The sequence below is a fragment of the Cyrtonyx montezumae genome, unplaced genomic scaffold (genome assembly GCF_038088225.1).
Source record: "Cyrtonyx montezumae isolate F1298 unplaced genomic scaffold, pur_monq_1.0 scaffold_16, whole genome shotgun sequence".
Lineage (NCBI taxonomy): Eukaryota > Metazoa > Chordata > Aves > Galliformes > Odontophoridae > Cyrtonyx > Cyrtonyx montezumae.
Genome location: NW_027071892.1, coordinates 8835429 through 8858637, shown reverse-complemented (window position 1 = coordinate 8858637; position 23209 = coordinate 8835429). Strand labels below are relative to the sequence as shown.

The following is a 23209-nucleotide window of genomic DNA, read 5'->3' as shown; positions in this document are numbered from 1 at the left end:
CACTGCCGCCTCCCGTGCTCATGGCAACCGCGCCGCCATTGGCCGCGCTCACAGCGGAAGCGCCGGGTGGCGGCGGGAAGTGGCGTACAGGAAGTGCGGGGCGGCATTGCGGAAGTGCTGCGGCCATGGAGCTGAGCGAGTTGCTGTACAACAAGTCCGAGTATATCGAGACGGTGCGGGGCGGGGGCTGAGGGCTGGGCTGGGGGGTGGGCGCTGGGCTGGGCTGGGCTGGGCTGGGCTGGGCTGGGCTGGGCTGGGCTCGGCTCGGCTCGGCTCTTTGACTGCCCATTCTCCCCGCAGGCGTCTGGCAACAAGGTGAGCCGGCAGTCCGTTCTGTGCGGCAGCCAAAACATCGTTCTCAATGGCAAGGTAAGCAGTGGGACGGGAGCGGTCCCGTCTGTCACAGCACCGCGCTGCCCCGGTGCCCGCAGACGGCAGTGCTTTTGTCTGTGGTTGTGCTTCTGCCTCACTTTGCTTTGTGTGTTTACTCTGCGGACTGCACTGCCGTAGTGAGAGCACTGTGTGCGTTTCCTGGCACGTAGTCTCGCTGACATGAGTTTGTATAATAATTGGTAACACTAGCGGATGTTGCAGCTCACTTTTTCCTCTTCCCTTTCTTGTTCAGACAATAGTTATGAATGACTGCATCATCCGTGGTGACCTGGCAAATGTCAGAGTTGGACGGCATTGCGTGGTGAAAAGCCGCAGTGTTATCAGGCCCCCCTTCAAGAAGTTTAGCAAAGGGTAAGAGGTATCTTTCCTTTAGGGAAGCTGAGGTTGAAATCTATATGCTTACAAAATACATTAGTTTACCTAAGGCCTACGTGTTCAGAGGGTTATGTCCCTGTGTCAGTAATTTGTATAACTGTCCCCTTAAACCTTTTCCCGAGACGTTCAGTTTTTCCTTGAGAGCTAGTGTTCCCTTCAGACCACAATATGGAAAGACTGTGATATATTAAAATAAGTAGATGAAGAATGTGGTTCACTTGATCTTTGCTTGTTTGCATTGTTTTCCTGTTGCTTATCTTGACTGTCCTTTAGAAATATCTGAGAAAAGAGCTTACTGTTCAGTCATCCACAGCGTCAAGTCTACATCTGGTATTCCAGTTGGAAACAAGAGACTTTGCAGTGTGATTTGGAGTCTGATTGTTTTGTCAATTAGTTTATACGTTGTACTGTCTGAATAAAAGACTCTCTTGTTGCAGGGTTGCTTTTTTCCCTCTCCACATTGGTGATCATGTCTTCATAGAAGAGGACTGTGTTGTCAATGCAGCCCAGATTGGCTCCTATGTCCACATAGGCAAAAACTGTGTCATTGTGAGTACTCTTTCCCAGTCTTGAACCTCTTGAATACTATTAAGACTTTATAACAGCAGTAGAAAGGTATCTGTGCCAACTGTCAGGAGCAAGTGTACTTGCTGTTCCTGTCCCACCCTTTTCCTTGTCTACAGCAAGGGATGCTTTTTGGTCTTTTTTGGTCTCGGACAGCAGGTACAGCTGACCACTGTTTGTCCTTACAGCTATTGAGCCTGTCCAGGGATGATGGCCTTCTCATAAAGTGCAAGTGGAACTGTGATTCTATGCAAATAATGCAAGACAGTTAAGGCCACTATCTGCTGAACTGGATAAGTCCTTACTATGTTACTGCATGACTTGAGTTCTGGGTTCCAGTTTGCACACTGTTGTAAGTTAATGTGCAGCTGCCCATGTGTTAGTCAAAAGCAAACAGACTTTTTTCCTCAAGATAAATAAATAAATAAATACAGTCTCTCAAATGCTGTTGGGAAGAGCATTCAATCAGGGCAGAGATTTATTTGCATGATTCTCTATACGTGTTTTGAAGAGTTAAGCTTGTTGAAGCTTAGCTGATTTGTCAGGAATAAGCAAAAGTGTATAGTATTTTAAGTACAAATTCTGCCTAATCTTTGTTTTAGGGTCGTAGATGCGTTTTGAAAGACTGCTGCAAAATCTTAGACAACACAGTACTACCTCCTGAAACAGTAGTCCCACCTTTCACGGTCTTCTCAGGCTGCCCGGGTATGCTACCTCTAAGTTTACTTGTACATAAGTGTGCTTAAAATGGATTTTCTTATTTTGAAACAGAATTGCTGTGACAAAGACTCCTACTGGCATTTAGTGCGTAGGAACGAAGGACACTCTGAACTCTAAAGTAACAATTTTAACTTGTGAATCTCACTGCTTTAGTGTATGTTAGGTAGGTAGTATACGTTAATGTATAATGTATGGGTTGGCAATGTGTATGCCAGCTGTGATCATCTTGTCCAGTAAGCAACAGTCTTTCAGGTGTGAAGAATTTAGCTGGACTGTGGGAGAGGGAGCAGTCCTTTGATGACTTCTGTTTTTCCAGGTGTTTTAGTAGCTCAGCTGTAGGAAGTCCAACTGTGCTCATCATATAAAAAGAGAGGGAGGTACATTAGACTGAGGTATATAAATATTTAGTTCCAGCTCATCAGTCTGTCTGTTCTGGAGGTGTCATTGTGTGAGTGATAGGTAGCTGCTTATCTTCTGATCGTGCTTTATAGGGAACAGCAGAAGCTGTTATGGGACCTAGCTGCAGCAGACTGCCTGATGTCCATCCCAGGGGTACCATGGGATGGATCTTGCTTTATTCCTCTACATAAGAGAGCACATAGCTGCTCACTTTGTATTTGCTTACAGAGCAATCAAAGTTACTGTTTTTGAATGTTGAATTTTAGCTTATTTCTGCTTTCATCTGCAAGAACATTGACAGTCATGTTCACGCTCTTCTTCCAGGGCTCTTTTCTGGTGAACTCCCAGAATGTACCCAGGAACTCATGATCGACGTTACAAAGAGCTACTACCAGAAGTTCTTGCCACTAACTCAGGTCTAGTAGCCTATTTACCATGTTTCAGAGCAGTAAAGGCACATAGAAGTATTTTGGGAGCAGAGAGAAGAATATTGTTCTAAGAGTCCAGGGTATGTTCCTGAACTTCTATGGGCATTCCTGAACACTAATGGTCAGGCCAAGCAGTCCCCTGTGCAAGCTGCTGTGTCTTGTTGTTTAACCTTTGCATATTCATCTGAGTGTAATTCATCCCATGTTGTCTGAATTGTGCCATTATAAATGTTCTGGAACTAGGAAAGCTGATTCCATTCCCTAAGGCAACATCTCCTCATTGCAACTGGGGAGCAAGGCAGAGTTGACAACATATTCTGTAGCCGAAGCCTGTCTTTCACCTCTCTTCTGTTCCTTCCCCAGAGTCAAGTGGGTTCACGTTTGCTCAGAGCAGTTTCCATCCTAGAAAATAAGTGCTGTGTGGCTGACGTGGTTCATTAGAGGCAATTCTTTCCTTCCAAAAAATATTTGCTGATGTATAGGCCTGTTTGTCGAGGTTCCTTTTCTCCCCATGGGCTGTGATTCTATCCTGTAGGGCCAGGGTATCTTTTATCATCCTGAGATTGACTAGGCTGTCATCATATGCCTTGCCTGTGCCCCGGTTTTGGCTGTGACAAAATTAATCTTGTTAGTGGTAGCTCATGTAGGGCTACATTGATAACATGCTGATCTTTTAATATTTGCTGAGAAGTGCTTACACTGAGTCAAGGCCTTCTGCTTCTCATGCTGCCTGCCAGTGAGGAGGCTGTGGGAGCACAAGAATCAGAGAGGGAATGCAGCCAGGACAGCTGACTAAAGAGATATTCCATGCAATATGATTCCTGCTCAAGAATAAAAGCTAGAAGGAAAGAAGGATGGGGGAGAAGGAACATTCAGAGTTACAGCATTTGTCTTCCCAAGTCACTTTTACAGGTGATGGAACCTTGCTTTCTTGGAAATGTCTCAATACCTGCCACCCAGTGGGAAGTAGTGAATAAATTTTTTGCTTTGCTTGTGTGCACAGCTTTATCTCAGCCAACAAGTTTTCTTACTTCTCCCTTTCCGGTTCTCTCCCTCATGCCATTGGGGGGAGTCAGCAAATGGCTGTGTGGTTCTGAGCTGCCTGTTGAGGTTAAACCACAACAGGCTGACAGAACACTTCTTAGCTTTTATCTCTTGAAGTAGTCACCAGTCTCATCCTCTTGCCCATCCTACATTCCTCTCATGGATGATGTATGGTCTTTCTCCGGAACACTGCAGACCTTAGAGAGCCAGAAGACTTTGTAAAGAGTAGTACCATGCCATTCTCAGAACTCACTGCAGCAGAAAGAGTGGGGAACTGAAAGTGGTGAGAAAATGCTACAATTCCCCCCATTTGTTGCCCAGTGTATATATTTGCAGAAAACATTTCAATGCTTTTTTTTTTTTTCATTATTAAACTGAAGATGGAGATTCAGACTTCTTGGAAAGAGTATACTTCATTTTGGACAAGTAATGCAGCAGGATTAATTTTTACTGGGAACAGCTGTGTGCAAGTTAGAGACAGCTGACACTTGCAATACCTGACACAGTAGCAGACACCTGGCCAAAAATGAATCTGTCTGTTCTGGGTGTGTATTATTAAAGCTTAACATCGGCCCTCTGTACTTTTTAAAACTGGGACTCCTGCACGTAGTAGTGTAGCAGTGTGGGGAGAGCAGAATGTATATTAATTTGTAGTAGGTGTACAGCTGAGAGATCAGCAGCCCTGGAGCCTTCAGCTGTTGTATATAGTGCAAAGTACTGCTATACTTTAAATAGCAAACAGCTACACAAGTACTAACATGTAGAAAACCATCATTAAGCAAATGTAAAATCACTGTCTGGTTTGTTTGTATTTTTACTGTGCATAAATTAAAGCCTTTTAAGTTGTTCAAGTAATTTAATGTTGTGACTTTTTAAATCAAACTTGAGACCAGAGTGAGGTTCCTGTCATGCCTGTGCATACAAGCCACAGTCTCTTGTTCTGTGGCTTGCAGGCATATTACATCAGTGCATTAAGCATGGTGAGAAACAGCATTTGCTTTCTGTATCTGAGCTGATGACTTTCACTAGCAAATGGTTGCAGTGTTGCTAGTTTGTAATGGCTGTGCCACAGAATGTCTTTGCTTCTATTCTTGATGCCAAAGTGAGAATCCTGATGCCTCCTAGGTGATTCTATAATCCTCTCTTCAGTTCTGAAACTTAGGACTGTTTGGTCTGTTTGATACAGCAGTAGCTCCAGCAGTGTTGTTTCAAGCATTTGGAAATCTACCCATCCCAGATGGTATGACTCTTTTGGGGAAAAAAAGAGCTGAAACCAGCTTGTGTGAGTTGAGGCTGATGTCCCTGCAGAAGGCCCAGGCTTGCCACTTTTTGTACCTGAGTGGAAAAAGATACCAAGTTGTAGGTGTTCCTTGTGCTGCATCTGTACTACAGGTAGCTTTCTAATCAACTTCAGCTTCCACAAGTGTTCACTTCCTCCTGTCCAGAATCTTCATAGCCTTGCAAAAGCCACCTGTTGAGAGACTATTGGAGGCCTCTTTGGTTTTAAGACAAGACAGGTTTTGGCATTCCTGTGAGATTTCCTGCAAGTCACATATTGAAGTGTTTGTGGTGCCACTCAGAAGTACTGCTTTGCCCTGCCAGATTAATGTCAACTGCCTCTGGAGTCTTGGGAAGCAGTGCTGTGCTAGATCAGGGAGGGCTGTGTGTGCTGTGTTGCCGTGGTGTCCCTTCAAAGTTTCAACACCACATAGTACACTTCACTGGGATTGCTTGGTTAAGGACCACAGAGGGCAGTGGGCAGCCGGGCTGCTCCATGGGAGGTGTCTGCCAAATTAAAGGATGCAAGCTTGGAAGTGGAAACGAGACTGCAACTGGAAAAGTTTCAGACTGATGCATTTCCACAACCACTTGAGCAGAGCAGCTGCAGTGTGCTGAGGGATGCATAACTACACAGAGCATTACACGTTTCCCAACCTGTTCTTCCTTCCAGCAGGCTGATCCAACTCTTCTGCTTTAACTAAAACCTGTTTTATTGTCTCTGTTAAGGTGGCCTCTGCCAGGGCCTAAAAAGTCACGGCTGAAGATGCTCAGCACTGTTAACATTCCTTACACCTGGTTACTTTATCCTGTCCTCTGAAGCATGACTGACCTGGGCTCACCTCCACGCCTCTGCCAGCTCTCTGCCACGATGCACCCAGATAGCTTGTAGCCACTGACACATCTGCAGCATCCAAGGTCCTGCGAATTGCAAAAGCACAGAATATGCTGGCCATGGCCATCAGCTCTGTCCTAGAACAAACAGCTTTGCTTTTTGGGAAAGGGAAGCCACAACGGAACTGTCCTCATTCGACTTTCAGCAGGGTAGGACCATGCATGCCTGGAGGGAGAAGGCAAGCTCATGGCCAGAGATGCTTCATATGGTTTTTGCATTGTTCTTAGCTATTTTCCTTTGGCATTTTATTCTGCTCCATCAAGCAGCACTATCAGATTAGGGGATGAGAACATAAAGTTACTTTTCTCACCAAATGATGTTAGGCTGCAGAAGCAAGCTCTCCAGACCTGAGTGCATGTGGTCTGTTGCTGACATTCTCTTTGCTAGGTAATATTCCACGTGATGGCTAGCAAGAGGAAAGGGACAAAAATAAGCAAGAAGGCTGGGTGCAATCACAGTCACCCGGCAACATGTCACCCTCAGCCCTCAGTGTCAGAGAGGGAGAAGCTGAAGAATATACCAACAGTGGGTGGGATTGTACACAATAAAAATGGGCAAAATTCTTGGGTCAGTGTGGAAATATATTCTATAAGCAAACTGTTGTGACGTGGAAGCTCACAGCACATAAGCAAACCGCGGTGCTGCTGCTTTAGAAGCACCAAGCACAAGGTAACGTGGGTTCCCTTTACCCAGTACTTACAGCGCGGCAATGTGGAAAGCTGCTCGGTGCCCACAGGGACAAAACCCCGGTGGGTGATTCCCGCAGCAGCAGCAGAGCTCCAGCCCCGGTCCCACTCCCTGCACTGAGCAGGGACACCCACAGCACCGTCAGTGCTCGCAGCCCCGTCCCCCTGACCGCGTGTGTCTGCAGGGACGGGGCACCGCCGCTTCTCTGGGCACCCTGTGCCACTCCTCACCGCCCCCACTGCAAACAGCTTCTTCCTTACCCCCCGTATCAATCTCCCGCTTAAGTTTGAAACCCTTCGACCCGTCGCACAGACCCGGTTACGGAGCCTGTCCCTTCTTCCAGCCCCTTCAGCCGCTGAAAATCCGCAGCAGCGACCCCGCGGTGTCATGGCGGTGTCCGTCCGCTCTCCCCGAGGGACGGCCGCCCCTCCCGTCCGCAGGGCGGCGCTCTGCTCCCTCCCGCCGGCTCCTGTCTCTTTAAGCGCGGCGGGCGGGGGCGCTCCCATGGTGCCCCGCGGCGGGCGGCGTGGATTTTAAATCCTCCCGACCAATGGGCGGCCGCCGCGGGCGCGTAACGCTCGGGAACCGCTTTTGAATCGGGCGAGCACCGCCGACGCAGCGCTTCCCGTACGGCTCCGGTCCCGGCGGCACTACCCGGCTCCGACCACGCTCCCCGACCCGGCGGCACCACGATGAGCGCGGCGGGCGGCAAGGCCCGGCCGGTGGCGGCGGAACCGGCCCGAGCAGGCGGCGCGGCGGGCGGTAAAGAGGTGCCCAAGGTGCTGGTGGACCCGCGGACCCGGCGCAGTTACGTGCGGGGCCGCTTCCTGGGCAAGGGCGGCTTCGCCCGGTGCTACGAGCTGAGCGAGGCCGACAGCCGCGAGGTGTTCGCGGGCAAAGTGGTGCCCAAATCGCTGCTGGCCAAGCCGCACCAGAAGGAGAAGATGTCCATGGAGATCGCCATCCACCGCAGCCTGGCGCACCGCCACGTCGTCGGCTTCCAGGGCTTCTTCGAGGACAGCGATTTCGTTTACGTCGTGCTGGAGCTGTGCCGCCGTCGGGTGAGGGCGCGGGGCGGCGCGCTGGGGGGGTTACGGGCCGTGCGGGTGCGGTCGGGTACTGGCTGACCCCTTCCCCCCACCCCTCCCTTCCCCCACCCGCTTTTCTCCCCGCAGTCGCTGCTGGAGCTGCACAAACGGCGGAAGGCGCTGAGCGAGCCCGAGGTGCGCTACTACCTGCGGCAGACCATCCTGGGCTGCCAGTACCTGCACAGCCAGCGCGTCATCCACCGCGACCTCAAGCTGGGAAACCTCTTCCTCAGCGATGACATGGAGGTGAAGATCGGTAGGTGTCTGGTGCGGTGCCCGCTGGGTCCCTGCAGCCGTTCTGTTCTATCTGAGGTGTCTCATGCTCCCACCTCTCTGTCTCTCCCCAAGGTGACTTTGGCCTGGCCACCAAAGTGGAGTATGATGGTGAGCGCAAGAAGACCCTGTGTGGGACCCCCAACTACATCGCCCCGGAGGTGCTGGGCAAGAAGGGACATAGCTTTGAGGTGGATATATGGTCCATTGGCTGCATCATGTGAGTCAAAGTGTCTCATGCAGGGCTGGGAGGTCCTTGCATCCTGTTGGCCCCTGTTGTGAGGTTTTGGTGTACACTGCAGCTTTGGACGTGCTGTATCCAGCACACTGCTGTGTCTGAGCCCTGCTGCCACTGGCACCTGACCTCCCTGGTGCTCTGTGCACACATACGTGTGAGTCTGCAGTCCAGTCTACTATGCAGCACAACTGCCTTGAGGCTTTTTCCCCCACAAAATCCTCATTTCCTAACTGAAGCCCTCTCCAGAGGTTACTACATCACTGCTCTCTTCTCAGAGGTGCAGGAACCAGACACAGTTCTGCAGTTGCTAGTTCTACTGTACTTCCAATGCCAAAGTGTGTTCTGTTCCCTCTGCTTCTCATCTTTACTATGAGAGTTCTTCTGTGCTTGAGTCTTGCCTTTTTGCTGTCTTATGCAAAAGAAATTAATGCTATGTTTGCATACACGTAGGTATACTCTGCTGGTGGGGAAACCGCCTTTTGAAACATCTTGTCTCAAAGAAACATACATCCGAATCAAGAAGAATGAGTATACTATTCCCAAGGTACTGTATTTCTCATGGGTGGATCTGTTCATCTTGCAGCTGTTCTTACCCCATTGCACTTTGTGGGCTCTTGTATAATAGTGAGGCAGATATTACCCCAGTGGGTATATCAGAGGTTCTATCAGCTGGTGCCAGTGTGGACCTGTAAGACCAGTTTCTTCCTGAGGGGCCAGCAGCACTCCCCTTGATTCACCAAAAAAAATTCTGAGCTGGGCAGCTGAGCAAGTCTGTTCAATTTTACTGTTTGAGTCCAGACTCCAATGAGGTGTTGGGCCAAGTCCCCATCTCATCCTACTGCTGCTGATTTGGTCTTGTTGATTTTAAGCTTTACACGCTGTTAGGAGACTACTCTCCATACTTGTATGCTTCTGTCTCCCAGACTTGCATCCTGCTTGCCTGACCCAGAGCTGTGCTGAGCAGAACCTTGTCCCTTGTTGTATCATAAAGAGCAGATCAAGTGTGTGCTTGTCCTTCTGTTTGTCTCACACCTCTGTCTCCTCCTAGCACATCAACCCTGTGGCTGCTAACCTCATTCAGAAGATGCTAAGGTCTGACCCCGCCACGCGCCCAACTATCAATGAGTTGCTGAACGATGAGTTCTTCACATCAGGGTACATCCCCAGCCGTTTGCCCACCAGCTGTCTCACTGTTGCACCTCGGTTTTCAATTGCTCCCAGCACACTGGAACTGAACGGGCGAAAGCCGCTGACAGCACTCAACAAAGGTAAGGGCAGGTGTCTGGAAGTGAGAGCAGCATGGATGTGTGTTTGCCCGGCCTCTAGCAACATTCAGACCCATCAGTGGGGAATGTGGTGCTGCCTCACCTACTCTCCCAGTTCTCATGGAAACTAGAACATCTTGTGTCCGGGAGTTCTCTTTGCTCTTTGTCCAGAACCAAAGCAGGGAGCAATTCAGCTGTGAGGTGCATAATGTGTTTCTTATGGATAGGGTAGAACGTAGATTGGTGCTTTTAGAAACTTCCTGCTCACTTTTCTGCAATCTTTTCCTTCTTGGCCCAGGAACAGAAAGCCCTGCGTTAGAGAACTTGCCTGAAAAGGAAGATGCAGCTGGGCTGCGGGAGATGGGAGATGCCATTGACTGTCACTTAGCTGACATGTTACAGCAGCTTACTGCAGTCAACTCAGCCAAACCCTCTGAAAGAACAGCAGTGAGACAAGGTGAGTCTGGGGACAATCCCACAGCCACTGACCTTACTGGGTAACTTGTTTCTGTCATTGATGCTCTTGGCTGAAGTGAGAGACCAACTGACCTCAGCTTCAACCTGGAAGGCAGAAAAGCAATGTGGAAGCTACTTACCTTCCTCTTGGCCTTGCTTGCTGTGGTGCACAGGACACTATAAAATGTCTTCTCACAAACTCCTTCTCTCTTTGCAGAAGAAGCTGAAGACCCAGCCTGTATTCCCATCTTCTGGGTTAGCAAATGGGTGGACTACTCGGATAAGTATGGTCTAGGTAAATAACATGGTAGCAGTACTTCAGCCTTTTCTAGTTTCTGAAGAAGCTGGAAGAAGTTCTGATCTGGGCTCTGTATAGCTTTGGTTCTTTTATCATGATTATTCTACTATATATGTCCAAGATCATCACTAGGAGCATCATCAAATGCTATGTGAACACAGAGCAGTAGTCACTGAATCTCTACCAGGCCACATTAAGGGTGTGTGCTGCGTGATCCTGTGGATGCAGAGTGGCTGGCCTCACTGCAGTGAGCATGTGTATTCACTGTGGGAGTTAAAGTTACTAATGCAGCAAGGGAGGATGACAAATGCAGAGGAGAAAAAGTGCCATCTAGGCTTCTGTAAAAAGGAGGGTCTTTAAAATGGGTGATGTGGCCTTCAGGGACCCCCCAGATGACAAGTGTTCCAGCTGTATTTCATGTAACCAGGGGTCCTATATGTGTGAAAGTCTAACAGGCTTTATTTTGAACTAGGTTATCAGCTGTGTGACAACAGTGTTGGAGTTCTTTTCAATGACTCCACTCGCCTTATCATGTACAATGATGGGGACAGCTTGCAGTACATTGAGCAAAACAACACAGAGTCCTACTTCACTGTGAGATCCTGTCCCTCTGCCTTGAACAAGAAGGTCAGTCCAGGGGACGGGAGCTCTTGTTGGTGGGTGACTGTTCCTGGTGAGATCTCTGCAGGCCTTGTTGAGCTTTGCTGTCAGGGTGGGCACTAGGGGGGAAAACAATCTGAAATTTGAGGTTACTTGCATTCAGCAGTCTTCCTCTAGGTTGGTAAAGTGTGACCCAAAGGAGGGATGCTGGCAGCTCTCACTGTTTCTAGTTGCTGGCTGAGGCTCACTTGTGAGCAGCTTCACAGAAATAAGCATTCATAAAGCTTACATGCACTGAAGACTTACATTCAGCAGAGTGAGTCTTCACGCTCAAAGTTAACTCTGGTACTTGAGAATTTGCACCCGTTTTTGCAGTGATCCCTTAAGCTCTGAAAGACCTAAGAAGTCTCTGGATTTGAGGTAGCAGTTCCTGCTCTCCGCAGATACCGGGGCTCATCCTCACAGCCTTTTCTATTTGCAGATAACACTATTGAAATACTTCAGGAACTACATGAGTGAGCACTTGCTGAAGGCAGGTGCTAACATCACGCCTCGGGAAGGAGACGAGCTGGCGCGTTTACCTTACCTCTGCACATGGTTCCGGACCCGCAGTGCCATCATCCTGCACCTCAGCAATGGCACTGTGCAGATCAACTTCTTCCAGGTGAGGCTGTTGTGCTGACTTGCTACGTGCTGTGTGGCGAGGTGGTCATCCCAGCAGGCAGTTATAAACTGAGCTGAAGCTTTGCCCAGTGAACAGAGTGCTAGAAGGAAGGCTCCTTGCTCTGCTTGCTGGTATGTAAGCCTTCCTAGCTTATCAGGTGATGGTTTCCTTTAGCAGGAGTAAAACTGCTGCACAGACTTTGGTGCAGGTATCTTGTTCGTCCAGATGAATTGTTTCCCTTTGCTTGAATGTGTGAGTAGGTGCTGGCCTGCAGTTGGGGTGTCCCTGCAACGATGGCTTATCTGAAGGAGTGAATGTTTCACCCTGGAGCCACATGTCAGGGTGACCGTGTGTTCTCTCCCCCACAGGACCACACCAAAGTCATCTTGTGCCCTCTAATGGCTGCTGTCACATACATAGATGAGAAACGGGAGTTCCGCACGTACAAGCTGAGCCTCATTGAGGAGCATGGGTGCTGCAAGGAGCTGGCCAGCCGGCTACGCTATGCTCGCACCATGGTGGAGAAGCTCCTCGGTTCAAAATCTGGCTCAACCCGTGTGAAATCCTCCTCTTAGGCTTTGGTTTTAATGAAACTGACTTCTGTGCCAAATAGCTCAACTGTGGACAGTCTATTAGTGTCACTTGTACTGTAACCTGTCATCACACAGCTGGGCTTCTGCTGCGTGTGCTCCAGTTGCCCCCAGGGAGCCCCTGATGCTGTTGTGATGGTGTTGTGTTCACTGTGAGTGGTGCACAAAGGCTTGCTCCTCCCTCCCAATACAAAGTGTTATTGTTTTTGGTTTTTTTTTTTTTAGTTACTTATATAGTTTTTTTCTTCCCTAACTTCTCAAAGGCAAAAGCCTGACTCAATAAACAACCCTCTTGTTGGAGGTTCCTGGGCCTTCTAATGAGATAAAGTGTGGGGTTCTCCCCAGAACTATCGTGTGAGTTTTGTACATGTCTGTGCATGATGCTCTGGACTTGTTTCCTTTTGTAGCAGCACAACTAAGATATTTAATGTGCCCAGGTTGAGATTGAGCAATCTGCATTTTAATACTGAACTTGTTCTACATGGAAAACTATAAACTTTTGTATAAACTTCTTGCGTAACTTGATTAAAGATTGTTCCTTGGGTTGTCCAGCCTCTCCTTGTTCTTGGAAGGGAAGTAGCAGCATGTTGCCTCCCAGCTCCTCTTGATCAAGACCTCTCATTTCCATGAGCTCTTTTCCCACCAGCTGCTGGCTGAGCTGAGCCCTGGATTTGCTCTTTGGTAATGCCAAAAAAATAGAGAACAGCCCTGTGCCTTATTGCAGGAGAAAAGTAGTTCTGTGCCTTCCCCTCTTCTGTTTGATCAGAGCCTTTGGTTATATTTCATGTTGTAAATAAATATTTTGCTGATTGTAGTGCAGTGCTGATGGCTGACATCTCTGGTGCTTTCATACAGTTAGGTTTAAAGCAGCATGAACTTTTTATGATTTTTTGGTAACACTTTATATAATGTTCTTAGCCATACAGTGTTCTGAAGATAATCCAGGCACAAGTGCCTCGTTACCTGTGTAAAAAGATCCCATACCCCAGCAAAAAGAGGAACGGGTCTGTACAAACCCAGCTTGCTATCAGCACTGTGCTTTGGGCCTCAAGCCCTCCCAGACCTGGTGCAAAGAATGAGGCCAAAGCTCTGAGCTGTGTGCTGTCAGCTGGGGGTAAGGGCTGCATCCGGTGTCAGCACTCTGGTATCAGTCCTTCTGCTCCCATCTCTGTGATAAGCATGCAGACAGCTGCATCCTCACGAGTGACCCTGGGAACAGAGCTGCTGCTCTGAGGAGTGGCCTGTGGGCTGCAGCAGCTGAGCTGCAGCTCTTCCAACTGTTCTCAGGAGAAGGCTTTTTTTTTTCCTTCCCTGACTTCTCAAGGTACTGCATCTTCAGTAGAGAATTCTTATTCTCTGGTCTTCGGGCTCCTGCATCTGACCTTGAGGTCTGCAAAGGCAGAAGCCCACGTAGCCCCCATGGGCTTGGCAGACCCTGCACACACCACGTGGTGCCTGTGTCCTCGGCTCGCCCTAGCCAACGCTATGGGGAGAAGGATGCCAGAAGGTTCTGGAGCTGTCCAGAAGGGGATGGCTGTGGCTGAGTCCCATGCAGGTGAGCCCCCAAAGGCTGACGCTCTGGCAGCTCAGAGCAGAAGTGGTGCTGCAGCCCTGCTGACCCCGCTCACCTCCCTGTGCCCCCCAGTTCAGGGCTGTAGTAGGGGTGGAAGAGCCGCTCGTGGGCGCAGAGCTGCATGGCACTGTGTGTGTGCAGCAGCAGCCGGGGGAAGCGCGAGGTGAAGTACTGCACGAAGCCCTCGGGGACGGAGCCCAGCGCCTCGCGGACGTCGGCAGGCAGCTCGTGGTAGTGGTGCTTCTGTAGGAGAAAAGGGGTGAGGGATGGCAGCACGGTGTGGGGCGGGGGGTGGGTGGGACGTACCTTGTTCCTCATGGCGCGCAGCAGGTCGCGCACCGAGCCGCCCTTGTAGGTGCGGAACTTGCGCAGGTCTGCGGGGAGAGCAGAGGAGAGGGTGTGGTGAGCAGAAGGCAGAGCTGGGGGCACATCCCCACAGCCACAGGGTTCTGCTCTGTGCTGCCTGCTTGGGCTGCATCTCTATCCCCCCCTCCCCAGTGTGTGGCTATGGGGCCCTCAAGACACCTGGAACGTTCCATTCCCCATACATTCCCTCACTGGCATGGCACACAGCCGGTGCTGCACTCTCACCCATCTGCAGTGGCAGGGAGATGTGCATCCTCCAGTTGGTCCTCACCACGGAGCGGCCGCCGGCCTCCAGCGCTCCCACCAGGCTCCCCTCAGCTGGCTCCTTCTCCACGCGGTCGCTGACGTCCTGCACCACAAAGCAGAGACACACAGGTTGGATGGGAGGAAAAAATTCACTGCCTGCACCATGACGCAGTGCTCGGCCCTCACCTGGAAGAACTGCAGCTGCTTCTCCGCACTCCAGAAGAAGGGGTGCGTGAGGACAGCGGGGGCTGAGGGACGTTTTTGGGGCTCACTGCTGAGCATGGACACGATCAGCTCCCTGGCCACGACCTTGTCTGGGGCATAGAATGGAACGGAGCAGTGGTGGCTTGGGGAGGATGGGTGCAGGGCTCTGTGTGGGGTGGGCACTGCAGATGCCCACTGCAGCCTCACCGTGCACGTCCTCCTGCAGGCAGGGCAGCTGGCAGGCACCTGCCAGGATGTTGGCCTGGCGCCGCAAGCTGTCCCCAAATGGGTGCTGCCCTCCTGACACCACGTAGTAGAAAATGCAGCCAGCAGAGAAGATGTCCACTGCACATGTCTGCAAGACACAGGCAAGAGATGTGCCTCTTGCTGCCAATGGCCACTTTTCTGTTCTGTGATGGATTTGCTTGGCAAAAGCTGCAGCTGTGCCAGACAAACACAGCACAGCAGTTGCTGCCCTCAGTGCCCATGTGAGCTGACACAAGCACAAGGCTCCCTGGGTCCAGCAGGTGAGCAACCTCCACCTGCCCTGAGTTTGCCAAAGCAGAGCCAAGGAGCAGAGGGATGAGAGTTCTGCCCTGCCAGACTTTGTCATTGAATTGGGAAGGAGCAATGCAGCAGAGAGTGGCACTGCCTGAGGGAGACCCGTTGCTGAGCATTGATGTGCTGGGGCCACTTTTATGCTCCCAAAGCTCAGGTCTGAACCATACGTTCCAGCAGCACACTGCAAGCAAGGAGGAGGCAGCAGGGGAGGGCTGGTGGGACACAGGGCTTACTGACAGGGTTCTCCTTTGGTGCCTCCTGCAGCAGCTCAGGAGCCATCCAGCCCTCTGTGCCAGGGATGCCAGAGCGCAGGCTGAAGCTGTGCCGCCCACCCTGCAGCTTCTTGCACAGCCCGAAGTCAGAGATGACGGCTCGGATCCGCCCGTGGCTGTTGGGGACGGAGATGAGGATGTTGCAGGGCTTCAGGTCACGATGAACTGCAAGAGGTGGGTTGCACCATTACCCACAGGTGGTACTGCGGCTGCAGGGCCAAGTCAGGAGGTGCTGCTGTGATGGCTGAGGACAGGACGTGGTGTCCCAAAGGATGCCATCACCACGGGGATACCGCTGCCTCACCGATGCTGAGTGAGTGCAGATGTGCCAGCCCCGACATGGTCTGGTGCAGGACAGACACCGGGTCCAGGCTGCGCCGATCGAAGCTGGGACTCTCCACATACTGCAACCAGAGAAGGCAGAGAGGTGAGCTGGGGACGGTACTGAAGCAAACAAGGCACAGGCTGGACAGCAGGGGCATCAAGTGTGTGAGCTCAAAGGGATACCATTCACCCAAGGCTTGTCATGCCCAGGGGGACTGCACGCTCACCTCCTGCAGCGTGGCGGAGCAGAGCTCGATGGCGATGTAGTGGAACTGCCTGTCCTTCTCGGTGCAGAAGTAGCGCACGACGTGGGGGTGCTCGTCCGACTCCTGCAGCAGCCGCACCTCCCGGTCCACGAGGTGGAAGCACTCGGGCAGGAGACGCTTCACGGCCACGTTCCGGCCTTCAAACTGCCCCCTGTGTGCAGATGGATGGAGATGGCCACGCATCAGGCAATGCCACAAACTGCCCAGCGTGGGAGGGATGCCCAGAGCTGGACACCAGGGGTTCAGCTAAGGAAATTCACACCCCTCCCTGCACTGGAAGCTCTAGACTGATGTCCCAGCACCGTGCACCCACCTGAAGACAAAGGTCCCTCCTGCTCCATGACCCAGCACATCCTTGGGGTTAAAGGAAACCTTCCCAACAACAACCACTTCAGACTCCACTTCTGCAGAGGAATGCAGACTCCCTGAAGCCTTCCAGCATTACTCCCCCGTGAAGAACACTGGTGCATAACCTACCTGCAGGCACTGCTGGCTCCATGCCCACCATCCCATTCACCAGTCCTGTGGGGGCACAGGGAGTAGAGCTTGACTCCAGACCAGATGCGCTTCCCCTGCTCCCCACTGGCTGCTCAGTTGCTGTAGGGATGCCATCACCAGAGCTGCGACGTGGGAGCAGCATCTCCTGCTGTTGCTGCTGCAAGAGCTGAATCTGTTTCTCCAGCTGCTGCTGCTGCACCTCGTGCTGCTTCTGCAGCTTCTGGAGCACAGAGAATGAATCCTCTCAGCTGCTGCCAGTACCCAGGGCCTTAGCACACCTGTGGCTCCCAGCTCTGCCCAGCAGTACCAGTAGTGGCCCACGCACCAGAACGAGGAGCAGCAGGACCCCACCGCCCAGCAGCGCCGTGCCGACAGCAGCAAGCAGCAGGTCCCAGTCGCCAGAATCTGGGTACACCTCTGCTTGCTCCCTGTGTCTGACCTCAGATAGGATGTGTCCCTCACTGCCCCGCAGAGCCAGCTCTTCTGTGCTGCTAGGGGCCAGGAACTGCAGGAGAGGGGGACACTGCATTACAACATCACCCAGGGCTCCTTCTTCTCCTAGCTGCTGCCAAAGCTGTGAGGCTCACAGAACCTTCCTGACACCATCCCATGCTCTGCCACTCACATCATCAAATATAGTCCTGGCAGGAGAGCTGCGGGGAATGATGGTTTCTGTTGCCTTCCTCAGGTTCTCAGGGAAGGCTCTGAGCATGGTCGTGTGCACCACGGGAGGCAGCTCGTGGTGCCCTAGGATGGGGGAAAGTAGAGAGCTGAGAGCTGTGGCCGCACAGCAAGGCAGCTCCCACCACCCTGTGCAGCCCCGCACCTATCAGCAGCCACTGGTTGTGCAGTGCAGTGATGCTGCCCTGTGGATACTTGACGTCGGTGCTGGGGGTGATCTCACACTCTCCTGACTCTCTCATGGTCACATCATCCGTGGTGGGGCCATCAATCCTGGCCAGTGTGATGCCCTGAGGCTGCAGGACGGGGCAGTGGGGATGAGGCACACGCATAGCACGGCACAGGGATTCAGATACTCACCACTAGTGCCACACTGCCGTGCACCAGGGAGGTCAGGGCGTAGAAGCTGGCTGCGTGCTTCCCTACGTACAGCGCAGGCCTGCAACACGGGAGCAGCATCAGCTCAGTGCGGCGGGCAGGCATGAGCAGCCCTATGCCACTGCTTGTCACCTCCACCACCAGCAGACATCCCACGTCCCTCGAGATGGTGACAGCTGTGACAGTGCCTCACACTAAGCCACCACTCAGAGCCACCCCAGCAGGACCCCAGGCTGCGTCACCTACAGCAGCTGGGTCTTGGTGGCTGTGAAGTCCTTCATGCTCTGGTGGCCCCAGCGGGCAAGGTGGATGTCCTGTGAGTGGAAGGTCAGGTAGCGTAGCGTCTCCATGGCCAGGTTGAGGTGGGGGACACGCCGCAGGCTGTCCTGGTGCCACACATAGATGCCGACCACAGGTGAGCCGTAGTTCTGTGCCCACAGCACCTCGCCACTCTCCTTGTCCAGCGTTACCACCAGCCCATCCCCACTGGAGGCGAAGTGGGACATTTCTGGATGGACACAGAGCAGGAGGACATGCAGAGATACTGCCTGTGTGGCTGCATCCCTCTGCTTGTGCCAGTCATGCACTGTGGGCTTGGGGTGACCTGTGAGGTGTGCAGCAATATGCTGAGGGAACTGGCTGTGCCAGAGGACTGCATGCTGCTTGTCCCAGTGCATCTGCCAGGCAGGTGAGCCTAGCAGCACAGCACGGCACAGCATGGCACAGCAGCCACATTCCCCAGCAGCCGTGGCAGCCCAGGCCCCAGCTGCAGCAGCATCGTGGTGCAGGCAGTGCGGGCAGGGCCAACAACACTCACTGTAGGGGTAGGACTCCTCATAGAGCGGTGCTGAGTAGTCAGAGTAGGTGGCATTCCAGCGCAGCTCCCTTGTCTTGGTGTCATACATGGTGATGACGTACTCTGGGGTGAGAGCAGAGCAACACAATCACTGTGTGCCATGGGGACGATGCCTTGGGTGGGGCTGGGGGAACACAAGTTGCCAGCACAGAGCCAGTGCCAGCCCCAGCACATTGGTAGCACAGATCCCAATGCTGCAATGTGCTGCTGGAGAAAAGCAGACTCCCTGCTCTTCTGACACTTCCAAACGGACAGCAGAGCCTGCTGCTGGCAGCAGTCCCCATGGTGCCAGTGGGATAACCCAGCACCCCTTGGGACCCGTAGGGTAAGCAGGGTGGGAAGACAGCCTTACGGGTTCGACCAATATAGAGCAGTGGGCTGGAGGGGCACACTCCATCCCAGGCCTCTGTTGAGAGTGTGGTCTGCTTCTCCCCTGACTTGGGGTCCACGATGAACCACATGTCCTGCTTCTTTCCTGCCAATGAGAGCTCACTTTGCCCTAAGGCTCTGCAGCACTGCTCTCTCACCCAGCAGCTGCCTTCTTCCCACCTCTCCCAGCCCAAGGCCACACATCCATGAGCTCCCCCTACTCCCTCCCTGCAGCTCCACGCATCAGGCACGTGCCCCAGCAGCAGTGCTGCTTGAGCTCCCATACCCGTGTAGAGCACCCCGTCTGAGCTGCGGCACGGTGACGACTGGACCAGCTCTGGGATGGTGAACGGCAGCTTCTGCAACACAGAGAGCGTGTGGCTGCAGTGCCACAGCCAGCCTGAGCTGCAGCCTCCCTGTGCTCAGAGCAGGGCTGGGGTGCTCCCAGACAACACAGCCCAGAGCAGCTGTGCCGTCCCATGCCACCCAACCAACACGTCACAGTGTCAAGGAGCAATGGCAGCCACAGCCCAAGGAAGCAGAGGGGACAGGTGGGCTGCAGCCCCTCACTGACCATCAGGCCTTCTTTTTTCTTCCCTCCCAGGATGTACAGGCTGCCATCGTTGGGGTCTGGCAGAAATGCTGGTCTGAAAATCAGAAGAACAACATGTGAGCTGTGCTCCACCTCCAGGAACACAGCAGTGTCTAAGCAGGAGATGCAAGTAAAGGAAAACATTCAAGCAGCAGTTCTGGACAGTTCCTTCCAACCCCGTGCCAGCACAAGGAGTTCACTGCTGTCCCCACGTCCTCTGCAATTTGAAGGGGACTCAAGGATTTCCTCTGATTTCTCTCCCATGCTTTTGTGCATGGTGGTACTGAGAGCTCCTGGTCACTGCAGCCATTGCTCATCATCATGCGTGAAGTTCTAGCACAAAGGTGGGCATGGTGACTTTCTCTAAGGCTGTGAATGGGTTGATTCTCAGCAGCCCCATCCATCAGCACCTCCAAGTGCCTCCTGCAGGGCTGGAGCTAACAGCCTGTCTGGGAAAGGGCACTTTGGGCAGCAAAGCAATACTCACTCTGCAACATAAACCGGCACCTGCAGAATGGGATCTGAAAAAGAGAGTGAAACCCCCACGTCAGCAGCCTCACCCCTTGCAGGAGACAGCGTGGCAGTGTTTACACACAGCCGTATGCTGGCACACTTCAGACAGACCTATTTGCATGTCAGACCCAGAATAGTTACAGCCAGCAGCACAGCCAGTGCTCTCTGCCAGTGGCCATGTGGGGTCAGAGCTGCAGGGTGAGCCCTGGGGGGGCACTCACCATCCTTCAGGGTCCACCTGACATCACCGGTGCTCTTACTGACTGCGTGGAGGTTTCCATCCAGCGTGGATACAAAGAGCAGAGTTTCTGGGACAGTCACAGCACCGTCTTTGAGGCACTGCAGGCAGAAGTGGAGGCTCAGGGCACGGGTGGACTGGGGATGAGCCTGGTGCTGTGCCACCTTACAGCACCTGTGCCACCCAACAGCACTGTGCTGTGTGGCACTCATGGAGCAGCAGGGGAGCAGCCCGAGGCCCTCCCTGCTCCCGGGTGAGGAAAACCTTTTGTGCCAAGCACAGCACACCCAGGCATCAGGTCCGTGACACAGAACAGCAGAAGATATCTGCTAGGAGCTGCCCAGAGGTGCTGTGTTTTATGAATGGGTGTCAGAAGTGCCAAACCCACACTGCTGTGGGGCACGCTGTGCCTGCAGGGCTGGCTGCAGGGTGATTGTGTCCTGCTGTCCCTGTGTCCCCTCCCGAGTGTGACACATGCAGCCCGGCCAACAGCTCCTTCCAGAAGCAAACTCGTTGGGTGAGTTTTAATACCAGAAGTGCAATTGGTGGCACAGGCTCTCACAGCTCTGCGCTTCAGCTCCCTTTATGAGAAACCAACTGCAGACCTACTGTGGAGAAGGGAACTGCTGCTTCCGTGTGCCTTGTCCACATCACAAGCGCCAGCTCACCTCACTGCCTCACCCCATTGGCAAACAGGATGGGGACAGGAGCGGCACAGGGAGCGCGGGTCCAGCACCTGCTGCCCGACCCCGCACTGCCCGACCCCGCACTGCCCGACCCCGCACTGCCCGACCCCGCACTGCCCGACCCCGCACTGCCCGACCCCGCACTGCCCGACCCCGCACCGCCCTCCGACCGACGCTCGGTGCACGGGGCCACAGCTGCTCGTCCCACCGCTGCACCGGCTCTGACCCACAGCTCACCACGTCCTCGGCCATGAACCAGGCACAGGGCTCAGCCTGAGGACCCGGCCAGGCGAAAAAGCAGGACCCAGCACTACCCCTGGGACCCAGCACTACCCCTGGGACCCAGCACTACCCCTGCTCGCGGGGCTGCTGCGCGTCCGTCTGCAGGACAGAGCGGGGGTCACAGAGGGGTCCGGTGTTGGAGACCCCCGCAGAAATCCCACCCCTCCCCGTGCCGCAGCCCCGAGGGCCGCCGGGGAACCCGGAACCGACACCGCCGTCCCGGCAGAGCCGCACACGTCACGGCCGCAGCCTCCCTCCGTCCCTCGCAGCTCCGTCCCCCTGTTCTGGCAGCACGACCGCAGCCCACCCCGCTCCGCCCCGCAGCTCAGCGCCCGTCCACCCGCGGGGCACCCAACCCCGGACGCGCACCGGCACCCCGCACCGGCGCCCACTCCCGCACTCGGCATTCCCACGGGCGCAGAGCCACGCGTGACGCACCTCTCTGCCCCGCACAGCCCCGCACAGCCCCGTACCTGCGCGGGCGGAGCGCGGAGCAGCGCGGGGAGCAGCAGCAGCGCGGAGAGCAGCGCGGCGGGGCCGCCCATGGCCCGGGCACGCCGGTGGCACAGCGCAGGGCCGGGCCGGAACCAGGACGCGGCTTCCTCCCCGCCGCCCCCTCCCGGCCCGGGGCGGCCGCACGGGGATGGGGCCGCGGGGGGGGGGGGGGGGAACACTCCCCGTCGGGGCTCCGCTGCGCTGGTAACGCTGTGCCGCTCCTCCCGCAGCAGCGCGGGGCTCGGACGTGTTCTCCCCGCAAAGACACGCTGGAGGGGGAAGGGGAGCGCCGTCACACCCGACCCCCCCGCCCCTACAAATGATGACACTGCCCCTTATAATTTAGAGCACGCGTCGATATCGCGCTGAAGGGACGTTACTCCATCTGTGCGTTATCATCTGGTGAACTTTATTGCAGCAATAACGCTAGAAATTTATCTCACCCCATTCTTCTCCGTCCTCCCCACCCCCCCATAACTGATGTTTCTAAAGCCACAGGGACAGCACATGCTAAGCGTTAAGAGCCGGGTCGTAGGAGTTCTGCTTTTTGGGGGCTGACAAAGTGAAAGGTAACAAACCCTGCCCGCACCTGAATTCGGGCTCGGCCCGCTCAGCATCCCGCAAGCTGCAGCACGGATACAAGGCTGTGCCCTACGGCTGAATAGGGAGCTAAGGAAGTACTGCCTGTAACCCATTGCCTTTTTGTATGGAGTGATGGCACTAAACTGAATTCACCTTTCCAGGAGAGCTGCACTGACGGCATTAGGACTGGCCCTGAGTCTGGGGACTCCTAGCTGTGATGCCCCCAGGAACCCCCAGCCCTGCACATGGCACGAGCAGCAGCTCGGTGTGTGCAGAATGCCCAAAGACTCCAACGCAGACAGACTTCATTATCAAACTTTAATTCATAAGACTAATTCATCTTACAGAATAAAACAACAGGATAACCAGTCAAGGTTACACTTAAAAAATCCAGCAGTGCAAATCTAAGACTAAATATGTCATCTCCCGCTCCCCAGAAATAGGCAATAGGTTATTTAAAAATACCATAAAACATGGTACTTACATATTCCATTCAAAATAAATCTGCAGTGGACACAAACATCTAAAGATCTTTTTGTTTTTAAAACATGAAACAGAAGAATGAATTGCTCAGAACATGGATAAGACATCATGACTTCTGCTGAGTGCAGAGAGGAAATCCGTGGCTGGAAGGTGCCAGGGGCACACGGTGCAGAATGAAAACAGTCCCATCAGGAAATAACGTTACAGAGAGAAAGAAAAAAGCCAACGAAGGAAGGGAAGCCTGAAAGCAAACCTTGCTGCACTGGCACAGTGCTGGGATGGGAATGCTGTGCTGTAGGGGTAGGGCAGCCCTGGCCAGAGCACAGGGACAGCGGGCACAGAGCACCAGGGCTGACGTGTCACTGTGTGTGCCTGTGTAATGGCTGTGAGTGCTGTGCGTCCGCAGCTCGTCTGGGTCCTGGAACTCATTTCCCCTTCTCTCTTTTGTGATTTTAGTTACCTGTTTCTCATCAGGCTCTGCCACTAATG

At 53.4% G+C, this 23209-nt stretch overlaps 3 protein-coding genes across 7 annotated transcripts; 2 read left to right on the top strand and 1 right to left on the bottom strand.

The window, feature by feature from the left end:
* The first annotated feature begins 108 nt into the window (after positions 1-108).
* On the top strand, positions 109-6646 carry DCTN5 (dynactin subunit 5). Of its 2 annotated transcripts, none has more exons than XM_065732762.1 (7): positions 109-173; positions 301-369; positions 626-744; positions 1206-1317; positions 1935-2037; positions 2776-2867; positions 5931-6646. In XM_065732762.1, exons 1-7 carry the CDS (start codon positions 126-128, stop codon positions 5949-5951), a joined length of 564 nt encoding a protein of 187 aa, XP_065588834.1. In that variant the 5' UTR covers positions 109-125; the 3' UTR covers positions 5952-6646. The 2 variants fall into 2 exon arrangements, with proteins under 2 accessions (XP_065588834.1, XP_065588833.1); XM_065732761.1 differs by having other exon boundaries at positions 5878-5939.
* A 718-nt stretch (positions 6647-7364) lies between these two features.
* Positions 7365-12240, top strand: PLK1 (polo like kinase 1). The gene is made up of 10 exons (XM_065732684.1): positions 7365-7844; positions 7959-8127; positions 8220-8364; positions 8833-8926; positions 9431-9650; positions 9946-10104; positions 10321-10398; positions 10874-11028; positions 11483-11665; positions 12034-12240. The coding sequence occupies exons 1-10, from the start codon at positions 7476-7478 to the stop codon at positions 12238-12240; spliced, it is 1779 nt and encodes a 592-aa protein (XP_065588756.1). The 5' UTR covers positions 7365-7475.
* Positions 12241-13817: 1577 nt separating this feature from the next.
* On the bottom strand, positions 13818-21754 carry ERN2 (endoplasmic reticulum to nucleus signaling 2). Of its 4 annotated transcripts, none has more exons than XM_065732681.1 (22): positions 21634-21753; positions 20176-20293; positions 19929-19962; positions 19424-19496; positions 19136-19208; positions 18833-18955; positions 18442-18543; positions 17871-18132; positions 17607-17685; positions 17392-17542; positions 17191-17312; positions 16891-17070; positions 16545-16785; positions 16381-16471; positions 16029-16218; positions 15782-15881; positions 15443-15642; positions 14852-14999; positions 14627-14754; positions 14420-14543; positions 14135-14202; positions 13818-14071 (listed from the first exon to the last, which is right to left on the bottom strand). In XM_065732681.1, exons 1-22 carry the CDS (start codon positions 21703-21705, stop codon positions 13880-13882), a joined length of 2871 nt encoding a protein of 956 aa, XP_065588753.1. In that variant the 5' UTR covers positions 21706-21753; the 3' UTR covers positions 13818-13879. The 4 variants fall into 4 exon arrangements, with proteins under 4 accessions (XP_065588753.1, XP_065588752.1, XP_065588754.1 ...); XM_065732682.1 differs by having other exon boundaries at positions 13984-14071; positions 14466-14543; positions 21634-21754; XM_065732680.1 differs by having other exon boundaries at positions 13818-14202.
* Between the last annotated feature and the right edge of the window lie 1455 nt (positions 21755-23209).